This window comes from Zootoca vivipara, chromosome 2 (genome assembly GCF_965207765.1).
Source record: "Zootoca vivipara chromosome 2, rZooViv2.hap1.1, whole genome shotgun sequence".
Taxonomy (NCBI): Eukaryota; Metazoa; Chordata; class Lepidosauria; order Squamata; family Lacertidae; genus Zootoca; species Zootoca vivipara.
Genome location: NC_142584.1, coordinates 47,815,130 through 47,835,608, shown reverse-complemented (window position 1 = coordinate 47,835,608; position 20,479 = coordinate 47,815,130). Strand labels below are relative to the sequence as shown.

The 20,479-nt window shown below is 45.9% G+C and overlaps 1 protein-coding gene across 7 annotated transcripts in view; it reads left to right on the top strand.

Annotated features, from left to right (window-relative positions):
* ABLIM3 (actin binding LIM protein family member 3) overlaps window positions 1–20,479 on the top strand; it is a 171,385-nt gene that overhangs the window by 102,146 nt on the left and 48,760 nt on the right. For 5 of the 7 annotated variants that reach the window (XM_088661832.1, XM_088661830.1, XM_088661835.1 and 2 more), the window contains 3 exons: window positions 9,564–9,704; window positions 13,397–13,580; window positions 17,534–17,646. In XM_088661832.1, coding sequence (XP_088517958.1) covers window positions 9,564–9,704; window positions 13,397–13,580; window positions 17,534–17,646 — 438 coding nt within the window. The remainder of the gene's footprint in view (window positions 1–9,563; window positions 9,705–13,396; window positions 13,581–17,533; window positions 17,647–20,479) is intronic. The other 2 variants (XM_088661834.1, XM_088661833.1) reach the window with 1 other exon arrangement.

The window sequence follows — 20,479 nt, the reverse complement described above, 5'->3', positions numbered from 1 at the left end:
CAGTTGGACCAAGTTATCTAGATAAATTGCATCTCTCCTAGTGGATTTTTATGAACTGTCTGTGGGCTCTACTATATCACAGTTTATCTCGTCACCTTTAAGTCCCTATTATAGGATCAAAATAACTCATCATGCTAACAGCTGCTGTAATTTCTTAATCTATACCAAGCAACCATAAGAGCACCAGATTCAATGCACTATTTAAATCAGCCAACAGTTATCTAAATATTTAGACACAATAGGCTAGAAAGAGCTCGTACAACACAGTAAAATAGACACAAGATTCGTTTTATAATAGGATTTCAAATCCTTAAACCATATGACCATTCCAGATATTATACTACCAAACAGAATGAAATGTTGCTGGCCAAGTTTTACATTCAGGGGCTTTACAAATGTTTGTTGTCAGCAGAAGAAAATGGAACAGCTAACAGGTAAAGTAGGGGGAACAGGAAGGAGGCCTTTCAATGAATGAAGAGAAGTCTACGCATCAGACATAGCTGGGTTGCATCAGGCAGAGCAATCCTAAATATGGGAAGCCAGCATTAGTTACCAGACCCTTCGTGTCCCAATTTTCCAGGGACTGTCCTGGATTTTCAGAAGTCATCTCAATTTCTGATTTGATCCCAGAATGTCCCACTTTTCCGTAGGATGCCCCTGTTTTCGTCAGCGAAATGTTGGAAGGAATAGAATAGGATGTCCTTATTTTTATTGGAGATATGTATGAGTTACACCCGAAGAATTAAGCTGGCATAAAGAGCCCCTCGGGAGATAAATGGCAGATGAGCTGGCCCCAGCCAGGTGCAGGGAAAAGAATCAGCAAAACACAGAGAGCCAGCTCTGCTCTGGTATTACTATGGGAGTTATGGCCACCAGCACAGGGGAGACTTCCTAAAGGTCACTCCTGCAAGGGGTAGTGCGCACACAGGGTCCCTGCCAGCCCTCACAACAGCAGACAGTCAGCAAGCACATGCCACACACCACAGGCTTACCCACTACACGCTCTGCCAGTCACACAGTCACATGCAGCAACACAACCAGATAAGCAAACAAACATGGAACATGCCATACATTGCACAACTTGCAAGCATCCCAACCCATTTCCCAAGACTTTTGTTGGCACAAGATCTGCTGGGACTGCCTGAGTTTGTTACACCCTGCCTGAGCGAGTTGTGCTGTCTTATCTCCAGCTGAATCAGGGTTAGGGACTTATGCCGGCATAGCCTGGCTGAACCAGGACTCAGCCAGTTAAGCTGGAGATCAGCCAGATCCTAACTCGTTGATATCCAGCAGAGCCAGGGTTAGGATGGTGCCCTAGGGGGATTAATGATATAAATGCTGTAGTATGGGCACGGGTGGCACTGTGGGTTAAACCACAGAGCCTAGGGCTTGCCGATCAGAAGGTTGGTGGTTCGAATTCCCACGACGGGGTGAGCTCCCATTGCTCGGTCCCTGCTCCTGCCAAGCTAGCAGTTCAAAAGCACGTCAAAGTGCAAGTAGATAAATTGGTACCGCTCCGGTGGGAAGGTAAACGGCATTTCCGTGCATTGCTCTGGTTCACCAGAAAGTGGCCAGTAAAGCGAGATGAGCGCCGCAACGCCAATGTCATCCACGACTGGACCTAATGGTCAGGGGTCCCTTTACCTTTTATGGGCCTCTTTTATTGTTTTGAGGCTCAGGCAAAACAGAGAAGACTGATCTATTTAATTTCTCTGCTGCTGGAAGGGTGGCAGCTTGTAGGCAAGAGCATCCACCTACACTTACATTGCTGGGGAGATTCCAGTGGCGTGAGGAGGGAAAGCCCCTCACAGATACCTCAGCAGTGTGGTTCTCCAGCCATGCTCACACTTGGGAGCCAGTTGCTGTAGTTCCTTCTTTTGCATATACTAGGGGAAAGGCTGTGGGTGTTGATTGGTGGAACTGTAGCTCAGTGGTTGAGCACACGCTTTGCTCATTTCAATCCCTGGCATCTCCAGATAGGGCTAGGATTGTCTCCCAATTGAAACACCAGGGAGCCACTGCCAGTTATCATAACAAACCATACTGGAGTAGATAGACTAATGGTCTGATTACTATGCCCCTCCTTTAACTTTCTTCTTTAAATAACTAGCCACATAGTGTAAGCAGGTCTTCCAGAGCAGACGATCAAACAGCCATTGTAATGCAGAGACCAACTAACCCAGGAAGTTTGGCTGGTTATGAGAAAATGACTGACCCTGTCCCCTTATTCCATTAATTTCTTGGAAGTCCTACCTGGAAATATGGCAGCCCCACTTAGTGAGGGTGGCTGCCAGCTGCCAGAGCTGTCCTATGTACTACTCAAGAGTTGTACCCAAGGGCAAAAACTCTACCTGCCTAGAGGAGCCATGCCTCTGTAAAACCTACAGTGCTATTTATTCCCTGGCCTTGGCAACTGCCACACGGTGTGGATTTTTCTGAGAGGATGATTTACAGGCCAATTACTGCAGGAAATGTGCAGAGATTAACGTGATTAATCATTCGTTTGTCCCCATCATTGCATGAAAAGAGTGGGAGGAGCAGTTGCAAAGGTGGGTAGTCTGCATGGGGAGCAAAGTGCTTACCCAATGAGCCAGTTTTTGGGGAGAGGCTGTCAAATCAAATGCCACCTTGCGATTATGCTGCCAGCCTCTTGCTGGTATACAAGCGCCATGCGCACGGACTAGGATGCACTGCCATGCTCCGTTGCATACATCCATCCAGCCATACACGCCGCAGATGCTGCCGCCAACATCCCCACATCTTCCGTATGCCACTATAGTCCCATCCATCGAAACATGCCAGCTCCTTTCACCCTCCAGCCACGCGGTAAAGCTGCCACGCATCACCTACCCCCAATGCGCTAAATGTTTGCCAGTACACGGAGATTGCTTTGCATTCCTATCGCATCCTTCACCTGTGCCTCCTCAAAGCACTTCGCAAAAATTAATTACAGGTAGTTAATTAGATCAAGCTGTTCTGTACCCCTGTGAGAGCAGATAACTCAAAGATGCCAACACGTCACCCAGGGACGGAATTATAAAGCGGGTGCTTGCACTGGGAGGCTTGCAATGATGTGTTCTTAATGGTGATCTATAGCTTCCAGTTTGCATTAGTCCGGAGCACAGGTGTGGGGACACGGCTGTGACGTGGGGCAGTGGTCAAGTAGAAAGTGAGCAATGGCTGGAAGTCAAAAGGACCGATGGGAATGTGGTCATAATATCAGGCATTGGTTTCTTCCTCTTCCCTGGACCCCACCCTCCATCTGCTGCAGCTACGTGTTGTCTTCAGCAGGGCTTAACATACTTTAACTTACACCCACACGTCTGCATTGCATCCAGCTCAGGACATGCAGTCATAAGCTAGATTCTAGCTAAATGATGTGACTCAACCCCTCCCATCCATCCAGTATACTAGTTATTATGGTCACTTCCACACACTTACACCACTCTAACAGCCTTAGCTTTCATCAAAGAATCCTGGGTGCTGTTGTTGGTTAAGAGTGTTGGGAATTATAGCTTTGTGGGGGTCTTTTTAACAATTTTCAACACCCTTTCCAAACTACAGGTCCCAGGAACCTGGGGGTGGGGTGGGGATCCATAACTGTTAAAGTGGTGTGAGAATGCTTTAATGTATGGTGTGGATGTGATCTATAGTCTGTTTTTGGCCGGATCCCTTAAACTACCTTGTGTGCACTCTTTTGATTACACTTTTGCACCAGTTAATACATTGAGTAAGGTAGTCAGGGTTTGCTTTTGTCATAACCACAAGTAAGTCTATAGATCCCTACTCATGAGAACCACTTCCTGCTGCTTCTGCGGTGGTTTGTAGATACTTTATATCAGGCATTTAGGAGATTCTCATGTGCGGCATTTATACTAGACTTAGCAACTTAAGTCAGCTGTCATGCCTCTAGGTCAGTAAACAGACAGGATTCTGTTAGACACTTCCTCCATTTCAGAACTCAGATCTACTGCCTCTGGCACTCTGGGTACCATTCTACATGCCGTACTCTGTGATTCTAAACTTAATGGCTCACAGCTCCATGCATTATGGTTGCTGCATGAAATGCTGGAATTACACCACTGTCTTCTGCAAGAAACATGTCTAAGTGGAGATGCCACAAACACATCTTTAAACACCCATGTATATTCACCTTGGAAACCTGGCTGGTGGTGTCATGAGTGTTTGAAGGTGTGTGTGTGTGTGTGTGTGTGTGTGTGTGTGTAAGAGGGAGAGAGAGAGGTGGGGAGAGACAGAAAGAGGGATATTCCACCCTGGTTTTCTAGCTGTATTCAGTCTGTTGTATCAAAATATAGTTAGACTATTGGCCCATCCAGCTCCGTATTGCCTACACATTGACTGGCAGTAGCTGTCCAGGATTTCAGACACGGGGTCTCTCCCAACCCTACCTGGAAATGCAAGTGATTGAATTTTGGACCATCTGCATAATAATAATACAAAGCAGATGTTCTAACACTGATCTATGGCCCACACAGAGTATAACACCGCCATAATTCTTGACACAGAGTGCCTACAGAACGCTCTCCTTTTTGAAATGCAACATCCCATTTTACCAAAGAAATATTGTTCATGAATGCAACAGTAAATTACCACATGGACACCCACAGCTGCAGGTTAATGAGCACAGCAAGATAAAGGACCCTCAGGCTATTTTAGCACAAGTGTTAAACCCCTCTAAGTCCAATATTTGTGATATCTGTTCTGCCTTTTTGCATATAATCAAGACACTTGCCATTTACTTGGGGTGGGAGGTAGGGAGGTGACAGTGTAGGGCCATTAGTTCTGACTCAGTACTTTTCTGCATGTATAATAATCCTTTTCATCGCCCCAACAGTCTCCTTCTCCCAATGGCCTCTGTGTTTAATTGACACAGATTGCTCCTCCACCAATCACAGCTGCCTCTGGCAGAACACAGCAGGTATTAGCCAAGAAGGAGTCAAGGAGATAAGAGCTCAGAGAATGCAGCAGGGCTTGCTGAGAAGATCCCTGCTCAAGTACACAGGAATAACACCATGATGATGAGCAAAATGGAAATGTCATCTTTGATGCCCAAGTGATGGCTAGAGACCTTCAGTTTTCGCTTGTCTCCTCCGAAAGCAAAGGCTCACAATCACATTCTGCTACTGTTGTAGGGTCAGAGATGTTGGGGGGGGGGGAGTGTGTGCCACCTGTAAAATTCATAATTGCTGCCTACGTTGCACATAGCTTTTTCACTTGGCACTGGAAAATTCAGGCCAAATTCAGGGCTCTGAGGCTCCAATGAAGAATGTGCCATCATTCATTGCTGTTGGGACTGAGCAACGTTTCCAGCACAATCAATACAGTACAAAGTTTAATATAAGGATATGGCAAAATAAAAGATGCTATTGTCCCCTTGAGCTTTCCCTCCAGTTATTGAACATGTTTAGCTTTTGCACATGAAGAGAGAAAACCCACAAAAGCTAGAAGAGCATGTTACATTACATACACACAAGCTTCCTTGCGGCAGGTTATCCCTGGGCATTGCTTATGTAAATCGATGCCATCATGTTGGCAAGAGTATCCTCTATCCAATCTCTTCCCATTTTGGGTGGCTACTGATAGGTCCCTGGAAATTCACAATACACGGGCATCAATCCATGCAACAAGTAGCTCTAGATGAGGGCTCTAATGGGGATCACTTACCCCACAGAAGCTCTTTGGGTAGCATCCCTACAGCACATTGGATGTGTGTTTTGGCCTTAAACAGAGCTGGCCCTCCCATTAGGGAGAGTGAGGCATATGCCTCAGGAAGCAAATTTTGGACATCATGGAAGGCAGTTTCTCAGTTATTTAATTTATTGCTTCATTTTTATTATCAGGCAGTAATAGAGGTGCTTGTGGGGTCTTGTGCAGAAGATACCTAAATACATTGGCTGGTCTTGGGGACTGTGCACCCTGGTTTACAGGAGGAAGCCTTTTACTGCTCTGCCTGAGACACTAAAACATCTTGGAGATGTAACATCTCTGTGAGTAAACTGGTGTGACCCATAGCCAAGCTGTCTTATGGAGCTCCTCTGTCTGCTGTTTTTCCCACTGCCTACTCATCACTGAGAACATTGAGTTAAACAAGGGTTTGGAAATGCATCAAACTCCACTGGCTACTCTGCCCCAGCTACGGCTCCCTGGAATTAGACCAGAGAGAGCGGTACTCCATGTATTCCTTTGCATTGGTGCAGAAAGAGCACCAATGCATTAATGATGATGATGAGATGAGGTGAACTTGGCTTTAATTTCTTGCTAAGTAAGCACGTCTCCTTCAGGCAGGAGTGAACCACTGAGAGATTAAGGCATTCCACTCAGCTTCCCCCCCCCCCCGTTCCTCTCGTTGCTGCAAGGTTCCTAATGCTACTTACATTATTACTGGATTATTTTGGCGTAATGAGCTTGGCCCTGATCGACTGTCCCTCTGGAAAGGGGCAAGGCAGTGCCTGTAATGCTCTCATATAGAGGCAAGGAGGAGTGGCAAACTCCTGGGAAACAATTGGAGAAAGAGGGAAAGAATGCCAGTCACATAAATGAGGGGGAAATCCAACAAGAGCCTTGGGTTAATCAATCCTGAACTTGGAAATAACTTCTTTAATGCTGAGCAGAGATAAGAGAAAGCAGGAAAGTACAAATCCTGTGGTTAGATCTCACCAAGTTTCTTCTGCAGAAACAGGACTTTCTGTTGGGAGATAAGAGTCACAGCTACAGCCCTGCCATTTAATTGAAGTCTGCAGCCCATGCTTCTTCCCCCCTCCCTGCACCCCCAATACCTTTCCTTATCATGCTCAGTCCTCCTATATTATCAGGCACTGAGCTCACCAGCTTGGTGACAGGTTGCTATGGACACCAAGAAGTTTCCCTAGAGACTAGAAGCCCATAATAATTGAAGGCGAAATCACCCAACGCAGATTTTTTTTATTTTTTGGTACGAATGTTTGTTTAAACGTTGATTAATTCCTTGACCCCCTCACCTCCCCATCTTGCTTGAAAAAGGATGTCTGCTGCTCTCTGAATGTCTGGATAATTCTTTGTTCTCAGTGTGGAAAGTGGGCACTGGACAAGTAGTTGACTACTGTACTTCCTGGCCCCACTGAAATCCTGTACAAAATATGGTCGTGATATCCCATTTTGGTATTTTATTTATGTCTTTATTTAGGAATTTATGTGCCACCTTCCAGAGCAGAGATTTCTCAAGGTGGTTTATAATCAATCTAGTAAGAATGTCAACAACATTTCTACAGTACATAGGAGCACAGGAAGTCTCCATATATTGAGTCAGACCATTGGTTCATCTATCTCAGTGTTATCTACACAAAGGGTAGCCAATGTGGTACCTTTCAGATGTTGTGGACTCTAGTTCTCATCAGCCTCCGCATAGCCCCCAACATTCTGCTGACGAAAATCAGGATGTGCATCTTTTAGTGCTGCTCTGCCATGCAAGCCAGCTGACTCAAGCGAGCACAGCATAGAAAGACATGTGCAAGCGCCAGTTCTGGCTACAAGCACCAGCTCATCCTCCTCCCTGAGCTTGTCAGCAGTGGCAATGGTGGAGCAGGAAAACGGGACATTTCAGGATCCCATCAGAAGCTAGGATGTCTTCTGTAATTCCAAGATATCCTGGGAAAATCGGGACGGTTGAGGACTATGTGTCAGCCAGCATAGCTAGTTGACATGGGTGGTGGGAAGTATTGTCCAACAACATTTGGAGGCCACTAAGTTGGCTAGTCCTGGCACTGACCAACAGTCTCCCCAGGGTATCCGGCAGAAGCCATTTCCAGCCCTACCTAGAGATGTCAGGGGTTGTACCTGGACCCTCTGCATGTAAATCATGATCCAAGGAACTTAACAGTCTGAATTCCAAGAGTGTGGAGACAACAGAGGGGCCACTGAAAGGCTAGCAAGTAGCGGGTGTGAAAAGTGCAGCTTTGCATACTTTGGCGTTGTTTCAGCTGAGAAAGAAGAATAAAAGACCTTCATGGAAGAAAGTGGGCTGTTAAGGAGGCATTTGAAGGGAGAGCAGTGGAAGGGGAGGTGACACCATGGGAATGTTCTGGGAGGGAGTTCCAGGGGGAAAGGAAGAAGGAGCAAGAGAGAATGGACAGCAGAGTTGTGGAAGGAAGCAGGAGATGGCGGTTGGAGGAATAAAGATTAGAGCCAGGAACATGTCAGGAAACAAGAAGGACATAAATAAATGGCTGCAGAGGTCTTTGTAGTCCAAGACCAGAAATTAGTGGTTGATGCAGAAAGGGATGCAAAGCCACTCAATTGATTTGTGGGTAGGTCTGAGCTCATACTCTGAATGCTGTCTGTGCTCACAGTCTTTTTTTAGGGGATCCATGGGGAAAAGATGCTTCTGTTGCAGGCATGTTGAATGAGCAATCACATCACAGTATTTTGTCAACATTTTACAGCGTTTTCCTATAGAAAGCACTTCCACTGCAATTGCTGGCGCTGTGTAGACTAGACTGTTGTGGGCACCTATGGGTTAATGCCCAATGACATTGCTGCTGAACATAACTCCCTACCCCACCCTCCTCAGTGCTGTTTGATGAATTGTTGTTACATCTTTCCCCCTTAGTAGTCGCTTGCAGGCTATGCACTCTCCCTCTGTAGCACAGGAGTGCACATCTCACAGAGAGGGTGTTTGTGCATGTGAATTTTGCAACGGTTTTATACTTGTAAAGTGCTTAGAAGTCACCTGGGAAAATTAAGTAGGGTATAAATAAATAAATAATGTCAAAAGATGACAAATAATTTTTTTTTATAAAAAAAAGCTTACCTGTTTACAAGAAGGGAGTCATCCCTGAGCAGCAAAGTTTAACCTCCACTACCATTACATAGGGAAAAAATGTATACTTCTGGTACTGTATACTCCCTAATAAGAGCATAGTTTGGGGTTGTGGGGGGTTGGTTATGTTGGCAGACCTTCAGTGGTCTGCAGAATACATAGTTTTGCTGAGCAAGCATCAAAGAAAGAGAAACAGATGTAGAGAAAACGATTCCCTTTGCAAGGGCGCTCTGCAAGATTCAGAAGGGTTAGGAAGCCCTTATCTCTCAATCCATTCTCCAGGGGGTCTCGACCGTCTACTGCCTACTTTGAAAGGGCTCAGAGACAGATACATCAGATGCTTCCCTGGAGAATTCTCAGGGTCTAGTAGTCAGACTAACCTTGACAAATCTGACCTTCACTTTTGATGTGAGAATTCCCCGGAGAACTCAGAATCTCTTTGGAAAGGCAGCCCTCTTCAAGAATGCCTAGAATGGATCCTATCGTCTTTCTTCCCCCGCCTCCACCCTCAAGCAGTGTTGCCTTAAACTGTGCACCAATATCAAGCATTTTACACACACACATCCATTCATGAAGAGGTAGGTGCGGGGGGGGGGGATGAAGAAAGAACTCCAGCCAAAGCTGATTTACTGAATGTTGAAATTCTGACTGACATGAAATTGGCTCATGTATTTATCTCAGCTGGCTGTTCTTGACTATCCATCCTCCTGCATGCTTGCTAACAAGCTCTGCCTTTTCTATTCCCCAGCAGTTCCTTTCCAGCAAAACCCGTACAACCCTGGGGGCCGTCCCACCATCATCCACTGTTTTCGCTGCGGAGATACGTGTAAAGGGGAGGTGGTGCGTGTCCAGAGCAATCACTTCCACATCAGATGCTTCACCTGCCAAGGTAAGTGCTTTGGAGGATGACTAGCTGCCTTGTTCAAAAAGGACACAAAGGTTAGAGTCAGGCATTCCTCCCCATTCTACAGGATCAAGCCCTTCACAAGCGAAGGCAGTGTTCAGTTTAGCATTTAAGAGGCACGCAACACTTATCCAAAGCTTATGGATTCACTGCATCCATTTACTGATTGTGACAATGAGGAAAGGCAAAGAACATACCCTTCAACATTTCTCCGTTGAAAATGGAACATCCTGTTCCATAATAACAACAATAAATTAATTTTTGTCCATGGGAGAGGTGGTGGACTCATCCTTTCTTGGAGCTTTTTAAGCAGAGGTTGAATGGCCATCTGTCATGGATGCTTTAGCTGAGATTCCTGCATTGGACTAAATGGCCCTCTGGGTCCCTTCCAACTCTTAAGATTCTATGATTCTATTATTTAGACCCCGCCCATCAGACTGGGTTTCCCCAGCCACTCTGGGTGACTTCCAACACACTGTATATAAAAACAAAATAAACCATTATTAAACATTATAAAAATGCCCTATACAGGGCTGCCTTGAGATGGCTCGGGGGTCACATAATTGCATACCCTCCAACATTTCTCCAGTGAAAATAGGGACATCCTGAGGAAAAGCAGGACATTCTAGGATCAAATCAGAAACCGAGATGGCTGCTGTAAATCCAGAACTATCCCTGGGAAATAGGGACACTTGGAGGGTCTGAAAGAATGCTGCAGCCTTCAAATCACGTATTTTTGCATTAGGGCTAGAGCTGAAGCTGATATTTGCAAATATTGGAAAGTTGCCAAACGTTTCTATTTTGCTATTATTTGTTTTTGTTAATGAGAGATCGCCAAGCAAAAAAGGCACTTGCACTTTGAACATTTTGCAGGGATCCAGTGGTGAAATGCAAAGCCTCTCATGAAGGCCTTTTTGTACTTTTATGCCAGACACAGACAAGAGCGAAGTGCTGGACACAGCAAGGAAAACTTGCTTCTTCCCCTTAAATATTAAAGAGGTGCCGTATTTTGGTGCCTATTGAAAACTTTCCTCTTCCAAAAGGCTTTTAAAGTTCAGCTCTTTCCCAGTCAGCATCTGTACTGAGATTGTTTTAAAGATGCTCTTAAGATATATGCATTGCTTTATCACTCGTTTGCCACCCTGGGATCCTTCAGGAGGAAGGGCGAGCCATAAATGTAATCAATTAATTTAATTTAATAAATTGTGAAAAACAGTAAGAGTGAGAATTAACAGGGTGCCTTATCTAGCTCTCACAATTCCCACTGTAAAATTTATAGATCCGGTTACTGCCCCTTCATAAGAGCAGCTGTTTCAATAACTGCATTAAGGAGCCCTTTCACATCCGTTCTGGGCCATTAAGTTTTACAACATCTCAGCGTTGCTCCTCCCCAGCCACCCTTCCATCCACAGGGCAAGGATGAGCTGAAGTATTTCCCAACACTCACGTCTCAACAGAACTCAGCATGGGCTCAGAACATGCTGAAGTGATGGGCTCTGAACACACCTGTCCTGCTGCCCACTCCAAACCTCTGAACATTTGTGGGCGGAGCTCATGTTGAAAAAAACTTGTTCATGGGTCCAAGATAAGGTGAGAAAGCAGGAATTGCAGGGGCTGCACAGCCCCTTGTTCCATCATCAATACTAAGAGCAATGTGTGGTTCACCAGGTTTCAACCAGCAAATCTAGGCAAGGCATCCTATCTGGAGGTGCTCACAGCCTTCAGGATAAGAGGGAATCAAGCAGGTCTATATGCTCTCATATTCACCTGCCAGCAGGGCCAGTTTGAGATCTTTTGGCACCTGAGGCAAGATGTGCCATGGACCTCTCGCTAAATCCAGACCTGTGCCTGGCAGGATGGAAGGAAACCAATGGCATCACAACTCCCAGGTTTCAGCTTTCAGCTGCATCTTCTGTTTATCAGAAGCTGAGTTGGAAGCTGCTGCAAAGACCAGATTGGGATCTCCCGCCCTCTGTGGAGCATGTCGCCCTAGGCGAGTCACCTCATGTGCAGCGGCCATCCTAGGGCAGCAATCTAGCTTAGGGACTGCAGGACAAACTGCAGGGCACACCTTTCCACCAATCAGAATTTCTTCCCTTCATAGAGCTACAATTCCCAGAGTTCATTGCGAAGAGGGGTTGATTGTTCAACCCCTCTGGGATTTGTAACTCTGTGAGGGGGATGGGGTCTCCTAACCATTCTCAGCACCAGAATTCTTTGGGGAAAGCCATGACTGTTTCAAATGTATGCTGTATGCTGTAGATGTGGTCCTTCACAACCACATCGAAAAGATGCAGTCCAAAGCCATAGGTCAAATCTTCTCCTTCTTTCACTAAGTCTAAGTGTGTGCGCATGTCTTTGGTAACTGAGCCATTTGTCCATTTCGTGACAAGACTCTCTCAGTCACCTCACAGGGCGATTAGGAAGACAGGGAAGGCCACTGCCTATGTTTTCCATTCTCTCTTGTGGTTGCAGCAGCCACTAATGATACGATGCACCAGCATCACGCTGAGAAGCAGGGTGGATGGCATGAAGGTCAGACTTCCCTCTGCCAGGCTGCTCTGCCCAGGTACCCTCTTGCTATCTGCTAATGCCCAATTAAAGAAGGCAAAGTCTCTTGCCGTCATGCACCGAGGCTCACAGACAATTACCCGAAGCAGCAGCCAAGCTCTCTTTGTCAGCAGGGCACAAATCTCCCCAAAACAGGCCTGCCCGCTTTCTCTCTCTCTCTTTTTTAATTCTAGACCTTGCCAGCAACCCAACAGTGACATCTTGTGGGGCTGAATGATGGGGCTTGGCCCTTTAGTTCATTTGGTTGGGTTTAAAAGGTAGACACCCTGAAGAGCGAACACATCCAAACTGCCCAAGGAAACATTCTCAGGCTTCCTTTCCCAACTCAGTGTCTTTGCTCTGACCAAGGAACGTTCCTTCTGTCAGTGCACCCCCAACTCTGTTGTAGCACCTCACGCAAGCTCTTTAAAACAGGGCAGTCAGATATTGGACTTGAGGGGCCTGCTTTGCTTTTTACTAAGAACCTCAGGATCTACCAAACATAGCCCCACACAAAAGAAACACATTAAAGAACAGGATTTAAGGAACAAGCTTTGCCTGAGCACGTTCTTTTCAGTATCACAACTGCATTGAGCTCGCCATCCTTTCACATAAAAGTCCTTGCTTCATTTCAGCTGCCTAATTTAGAAGGGAAAAGTCATCCTGTTGTTGCTGTTGTACATTTGGGAGTCAGCAACCTGTTGACCTAAAAACAAACAAACAAACCCTTCTTGTTGTTTTTTTAAAAAGCTGGATACTGTAGTTCAATTGGTTAAAGCATGGGGCTGATAATTGCAGGTTCAGTCCCCATATGGGACAACTGCATGTTCTTGCATCACCGGGGTTGAACTAGATGATCCTCAGGGTCCTTGCTAACTCTATACTGCAAATCAGAGAGGGAGAGAGGGGGGGGAGAGGGAGGGAGGGAGGGAGGGAGGGAGGGAGGGAGGGAGGGAGGGAGGGAGAGAGAGAGAGAGAGAGAGAGAGAGAGGAGAGAGAGAGAGAGATGTACTAGTATAGCCTGGTCTACCTTCTGCCCATCCCTGCTTTAGAAGAACAGGTCAGCTTTGGGAAAGATAACTGACAGGCTGAACCTCCTCTATCTGTGTGTGCTTCCCCCTCTGTAGTGTGTGGCTGTGACCTAGCTCAGTCTGGCTTCTTCTTTAAAAATGGGGAATACATCTGCACCCATGACTACCAGAAACTCTATGGCACACGTTGCGATAGCTGCCAAGACTTCATCACGGGAGAGGTGATCTCAGCTTTGGGCCGGACGTACCACCCAAAGTGCTTTGTCTGCAGCATGTGCAGGTGAGTGGGATGTTTGGCTGTGATGGTGGGCAACCCGTTCATAAGTGAAAACCCCGAATGGAAAGCCTGAAACCACATTGTGGAATGTGCAGATACGGCATGGTAGAAACTTGCACTGTGCCGCACCTCCTTTTCTTACACTTTGGGGAGCACCAGGGCAATGGGACCATGTGCTAGAAAGAGGGTATTTTCTTAAAGCATGAGGCAACACAGCCTGGTTGGGAAATGCCTGCATTCTTCACAACGACAAAAAGCTGTACATGCATTGCACTCATTTCTCTAAAATAATATAAAATAAAATATCTATACACGCTCTCAGAACAGTGGATATTTGCACATTCAAAAGTACATACCTGCACAATGCGTCATTAGGCAATAACTGGTTCTATGACCTATTATTGTGCCACATTGGCTGGATCAAGAGCATGACAAGCAAGAGAGGGGTTAATTCTGGCAGTATGGATGTCAGGTTGTATGACTAGCCAATCACTAGCCTGAGGGTAGATGGATGGTCCTGCAACTGGGGAGAGGGGATTAGTAATCTCCCAAGGGAATGGTGAAGCTACTGTGGGGGCTATGAACTCTTCTAGGTCTCAGATATACTCTGGAGGGACAGGTCTATTAATTTGTCATTCTTAGTGTTGGGAGTGCATTAGGAGAGCATTAAAATGAAAGATGGGCAAGGATGAGTGACAGGAAAAGCTAGTCTTTAATTAGCCACACTAGCTGTGCGGCACGCGCGCACACACACACACACACACACGTCACTGCCACCACCATTGCTATAGTCTGCTGGAAGGAATCACATAGCAATGTTGGCACTCACACAATATTTTCCCTTCAAGCATTGCCAGGAAAGGTGTACAAGCAGCTATGACACCGCTGGCAATGTATACCTTGTCCCTGTATTGTGAGACAACAGATTGAACAAGCCGCGGTTTGGTGTAAGTGTACGTCAAGATGGACATTGGGCACAAATTGATCAAGGTAGATCTGCTGCTCAGAAACGGGCTGCATACACACCATACATTTAAAGCACATGGCTTCTCACAAAGAGTAATGGAAACTTTACCCCGCAAAGATCTACACTTCCCAGAACCCTTAACAAACTGCAGTTCCCAGAATCCTTTGGGGAAGCCATGTGCTTTAAATGTAACTCTTGGGGAGATCAAGGTCATACATACAGTTTGGAAAGCCCTGTCTCACTTTGGCATGCTGTGGGTCACTTTCCAAAGACAACTTCAGCCTCTTCCGTTCAGCTGTCATAGTGGCACTGGTGATTTGAGACCCCTGGTGCCTGACAGTCTGTAACTTTACCTCTCTATATATACAGCTTCTTTAGCTTAAAACGTGATGGGATGGGGATCACTGCTTCCACCTATGAGAAACAGATCAACCATTCTGATCCCAGACTACAAAACTGGCATTCTCTAGAAGTCCTATGCCACCCAATATATTTGTTCTCCAGGGTGATTATTCAGTTAAACTGAAATTAATCCAAGCATGTAATGTTCAGGGTATGTTAACACATACGGCTTTGTTTGTATAGACCAGGTGTGCAGATCGTTCCCTTCTCCTCAATGGCATATCCTTTGCTGCAAGCTACAGTATATCCCCCTCCTTCCCCCAATTACTTTCCCCAAATGCCTGCTTGATTGCCTGTGTCTTTATAGACAGGAGCACTTGCTCTGCATTCTTCAACACGTGCAAAATCCCATCTTTTCCACTCAGGATACTGAAATCTGATGAACTGCTGCTGTGTTCTTGCAGCCACCAGCCAAATTAGAATCCTTGCTTCACCTGTATACATGGGTAGAGGTGGAATTACTTAAGCTTGTGCTCCCTTTTTTTAACCTTTTACTATCTTGAGTGTAAATAGAACAAGGCAGTAAAAGTGTACTAACCCTTTTAAATGATCCTCTGTAAAAAGGACCTCTGAGAACAGCTTCCATTGTAATATTTCCACAGTTTCTCTTAGGGTGTTCAGAACCTTTGGAGTATCTTCATGACTTAAACAAACAGGAAAGAGGAGCAGCCAAAAGTGAACTGAGCTACTACCACTGGCATTCTCAAATCCATGATGAGGCAACCTTTCATAGCTGCTGCGTCACAGGAGCTAAATTGACTATACAAACATGCACCCAGATTGTGTATCCGCAGGGAGTTAGCATGGTGTGATTGTGTAGATACAGGGGCGGAGGAAGGGGGTGCGGTGGAGGCAGGTCAACCCGGGTGTTACCACTGAGGAGGGGTGACAAAATGGTGGGCAGCACTCACCATGGGGCCTGCAGCATGCCTGAACCACGCGTCTCTCCTGGGAGATATGCAACGGCTTGGGCACCCGCAGGCTCCACGCTGCCCAAATGGTCCGCCCACTGCCTCCCCCCCCCAGCTGTAGGGCAGCTGAGTGGCAGGAGGCAGGCAGACTCGGGAGGCCCCACATAGCGTCCTGCCCTGGCTCGCCCCACCCCGCGGGCGGCTTGCCCCGCCACCAGGCACAGGGCACCCATGCTGCCCCAGGCACCCATTGGCTTGCTCCACCGCTGTGTAGATATAAATAAAATCTTCACTTCTCATGAAAACAGAATGTACTACCAATATACCTGGGCGTCAAAGTCTGCCCATTGGCAGTCATTGCTGTTATTATAGGGGTCATGGCACATCTCATTCCCCCTCCCTGCAATTTCCTTTTATTTGTAGGTGTTGTAGGAGGGGGGAAGGAGCCCGGGAGGGGGGGAACCTTTCCTTTTGTCTCATAACATGAAGCACTCCTGGTAACTCCTTGCATGACACATTGGCCACCCCAGAAGCAGAGGGAATGCTTCTTTTCACATGCCTTCTGCCTACGTGTGTGAAGTCTCCCAAGATATAGTTGAAGTTGACCCAGGTGGCGCTGTGGTTAAACCACTGAGCCTAGGGCTTGCTGATCAGAAGGTCGGTGGTTCGAATCCCTGTGACGGGGTGAGCTCCCGTTGCTTGGTCCCAGCTCCTGCCAACCTAGCAGTTCGAAAGCACGTCAAAATGCAAGTAGATAAATAGGAACCGCTACAGCGGGAAGGTAAACGGCGTTTCCATGTGCTGCTCTGGTTTGCCAGAAGCGGCTTTGTCATGCTGGCCACATGACCTGGAAGCTATACGCCGGCTCCCTCGGCCAATAATGCGAGATGAGCGCTGCAACCCCAGAGTCGGTCATGACTGGACCTAATGGTCAGGGGTCCCTTTACCTTTACCTTTACCTTGATGCCTGCGTGTCCCTGCTCATTGACTTTTCTATGCCGAGTTTTGTGCACATACTTCTCTGTTTTCTGCATATGCAGATAAGAGCATTGCTAGTTCTGCAATATTCATTTTTTTCTGTTAAAAAAATATAAGGCCTTCATCGTTATGAACCAAATATTGATATTTGAATTGAAATGTTCAAATATGTTAATAAGGATCATGAAATCTGCTGCTATAATGTTTGATGTTAAGCTGTTGGTTCTGCTCAGTTGCAAAAGCAATGAGAATGATATTAACTGTACTACTTTCTGGTGTAACTGGAACTTTTTTAAAAAAGAAGGGAAGTAGGGTATAAAGGAAGACAACAAAATGACAGAGATGTTGAAGGGGGAAATAGGAGATGCCTGGGATGGCCCAAGGGGAGCAGAACAAATTGGCCTGTCCCAGAGTTTTAGTAATACTGCAACACAGGGGGAGATTGAGAATGGAGCAATGTCCCCTTTTTCTAATTAACATTTTCAATACCATGTTCAAAAGCAACATACAGAGGAGGGGGGGGCAAGGCTTAAACATAAAAGAAAAACAGAGGAGCACTGAAGATAGCTTGAAGAGGCATAGATCCAATGATGGGTGTGAGGTGCTGTAGAAGAAGAAGAACTAGCAAACCGGCAAAGGGGATCCATAGATATCTGATATCTGAAGTCCTACAGAGTATTTGTGATGTTTTCTTTCAGGAAGCCGTTCCCCATTGGAGACAAAGTCACATTCAGTGGCAAGGACTGTGTTTGCCAAACCTGCTCCCATTCACTGATCAGCAACAAACCCATCAAGATTCATGGACCAAGCCGTAAGTCCAGCAGATCCTATCTCATTATTTTTATACTTTGCCAGTAAATGTGCGGAGAACCTCCATCCGATGTGAGCCCTTGAGAGTCTCCCCAGGCTGTACCTCTTTCTCAGGTCACATCTCTCACTGGCTCCACTTTGCATACTCCTTGCGTGTTTTTGCTGGGCTGGAATGTGTCCTGAAACTCTGGTGCTTCTTCTGGACCCACCCACCACAGGCATCTGGTCCTCAGAAGTTTGCCCAGAGAATTATGTGGCCCTCAGATTGAAACAGGTTCTCTACTCCTGTTTTAAATGGCAATCACTCTTTAAAAAGTACAATACGTTTTTTGGCGAGTGGTCTGCACTGGGATGTGGACCAGCTGGGCACAATTGCAATGCAGGCTGTGTGATGTCAGTGTGGAAGCAACAGATGTTCTTGTTCCCTAGTGATTTACTTAGACACATTGATTGCAAGGGAAGAACAGCACAGTCTTCCCCAAAAAGATTACAAAACTGTGTGTGTGTGTGTGTCCCATCCCCTGGTGACAGTCTGCTCCTGGCCAGGCTGCAGGGAACTGCCAAACACGAGCAACACTGTGAACACAATCCAGCTGAGAGCACTTGTACCTATTGATTTCAATAGATTTACATATACATAGCACCATGTTTGAGAATGTGGTCTGCATGTAGAATTAGTTGATGTCTGAGAGTTAGTTGAGGAAGGATGATTTAAAATACATATTTTAAGAAACAATAATAGAAGTACATAAAAAGGCACTGTTACAAGAGAAAGTCAAACTTCCATCCGCATTTCTGCAGACCCCTCCCCCTTTTTGTTGTACAGCTGCATTTGGAAATATAATTCCAAATTTGTGCACTTAGCTAATATACATACATACATACATACATACATACATACATACATACATATGTATATAAGATGTTGGTGCCCACAAGGATTCCTCAGTATTGGCTCCCTGAATCTTCCCAAAGGCATGAGTGTATATAACTGCACTGTGACCATTTGATCCAGGGTTGATTTTTTGATGCCTAAAACTGAACCATGTTTATGTGTCCACATCAACTGAATATCAGGACATGCTCTCTCTGTCTTGGCAGCTGGATCTGCAGGCTACAGCTGACCTCCAGGCTGTTTAGTTTGCTGTACCCCACTGATAACCTCCAGACTGGTCAGCAAATGCATTTTTAGCAGATGTGGAGGATCTTTACCTGGGATGGGGAAACCTGTGCCCCTCCAGATATTGTTGGACTCCAACTCCCATCAGCCCCAGCCAGCATGGCCAATGGACTCCCCTGCCCCTGGTCTATAGGAAAGAGATGCCCTGTAAAGGCAAGCAAGGGTGGGAATTGAGGGTAGGGTTGACTATTGGCCTTTCCTTTGCAATGAAAGATGGAGGTCGTCTTGTGACACAGCTTCTTTCCTTTGGATGGGAGGCAGAAGCCGAGCAGCTGCATCTGTCAGTCCCCTCCATGCTATCAAAGGAGGAAGAGGCCTTCTATAGCTTGGAATCTAATGTATCTACAACCACTAAAGTAACATAGAGATAGCAGAAATGTGTACTTGATGACAACAATATTCTTTTACCAGCTTCTGCATCCAAGAAGTGATTGCACCCAGACATCACAGTGTCTTGTCCCTCCTTATTATGAGACGATGTCTCCGATTGATCAAAAGATGTCACTGAAATGCAATAAAATCTTTCATGGCATCTTTGGCTGGAGTTTGTCCCTGGAGTTTTTGGAATGATGAACTTGGCAGCTGTCCTCCTTTCAGATCCCAATATTTCAGAGTTACAAACAGCTTCCATCCATGCAGCAAAGTGAAACAGCTGCTTCAATCTGTGTATTTTAGGCTCCATTCATGCTGTTGTACTTGGAGACAGACAGAATTGGACCTCTAGGGTGCAAGTCTCTTCAAAGGAAACAGGAACTGAGCAAGGGCATAGTAGTTCATTACAATGAGAGATGTGGAGGAGAACTTCCCAGTGGATTGTGGACCCCATGTTAATTATTAAGATAGGGATGTCATTTGTATTTCCTGGCTCAGAATGTCTTTGGCTGGCCCTGCCTCCATTCTTGTGATACTTGTAATACCAAGGTGATATATATAATACTAATACTACATGTGGCACACATACTACACATGTCACACATATGTCATTGTGCACATAATATGTAAGAAAATACTCTGCTAAGGTATTTTCTATTACAGTAAGTCAATGAGATGTTCTCTGGGTTCTAATTATCACCTTATAGCTGTAGTAGTAGTAGTAGTAATAATAATAATAATAATAATAATAATAATAATAATAATAATAATAATGGAACAGAACTCTCAGAATAGGCTAGTTAGCCAACAGTTTCTACTACTGGAAACTCAGGAACCAGGTGCTGTGAATCAAACTGGCAGCCCAGATCCTGCTGAACCTGCACAATGCTTCTCTTCTCTTCCCCTCCCTCTGTGTCTGATTTCCAGGAATCTGTTTAGAGCCAGGAGAGAGAAACCAAGTGAAGGCCACTATGTGGTTTCTGCCCCTCTACCCCTCCCTTTCCTCTCCATGCCCTAGACCACTATCAGGTCACCTGAAGACCACATCCTCCCCTGAAATCCACTCTTGCATATATTCCGCTCCTTGGCTGTGTAGCTCAGGTTACTTGAGGGCAGCATGGATTATTCATAACCAGCTGCAAGCAGCATTCAGGATGGGTCCAGGTGAAACACAGTGACTCTCTCTCTCTCTCCCTCTTTCTCTCTTTCTCTCTTTCTCTCTCTCTACCTATATTAGCCACTGCTCTTAATGCACACTCACTGGTGCTGCTAAAACAGCACC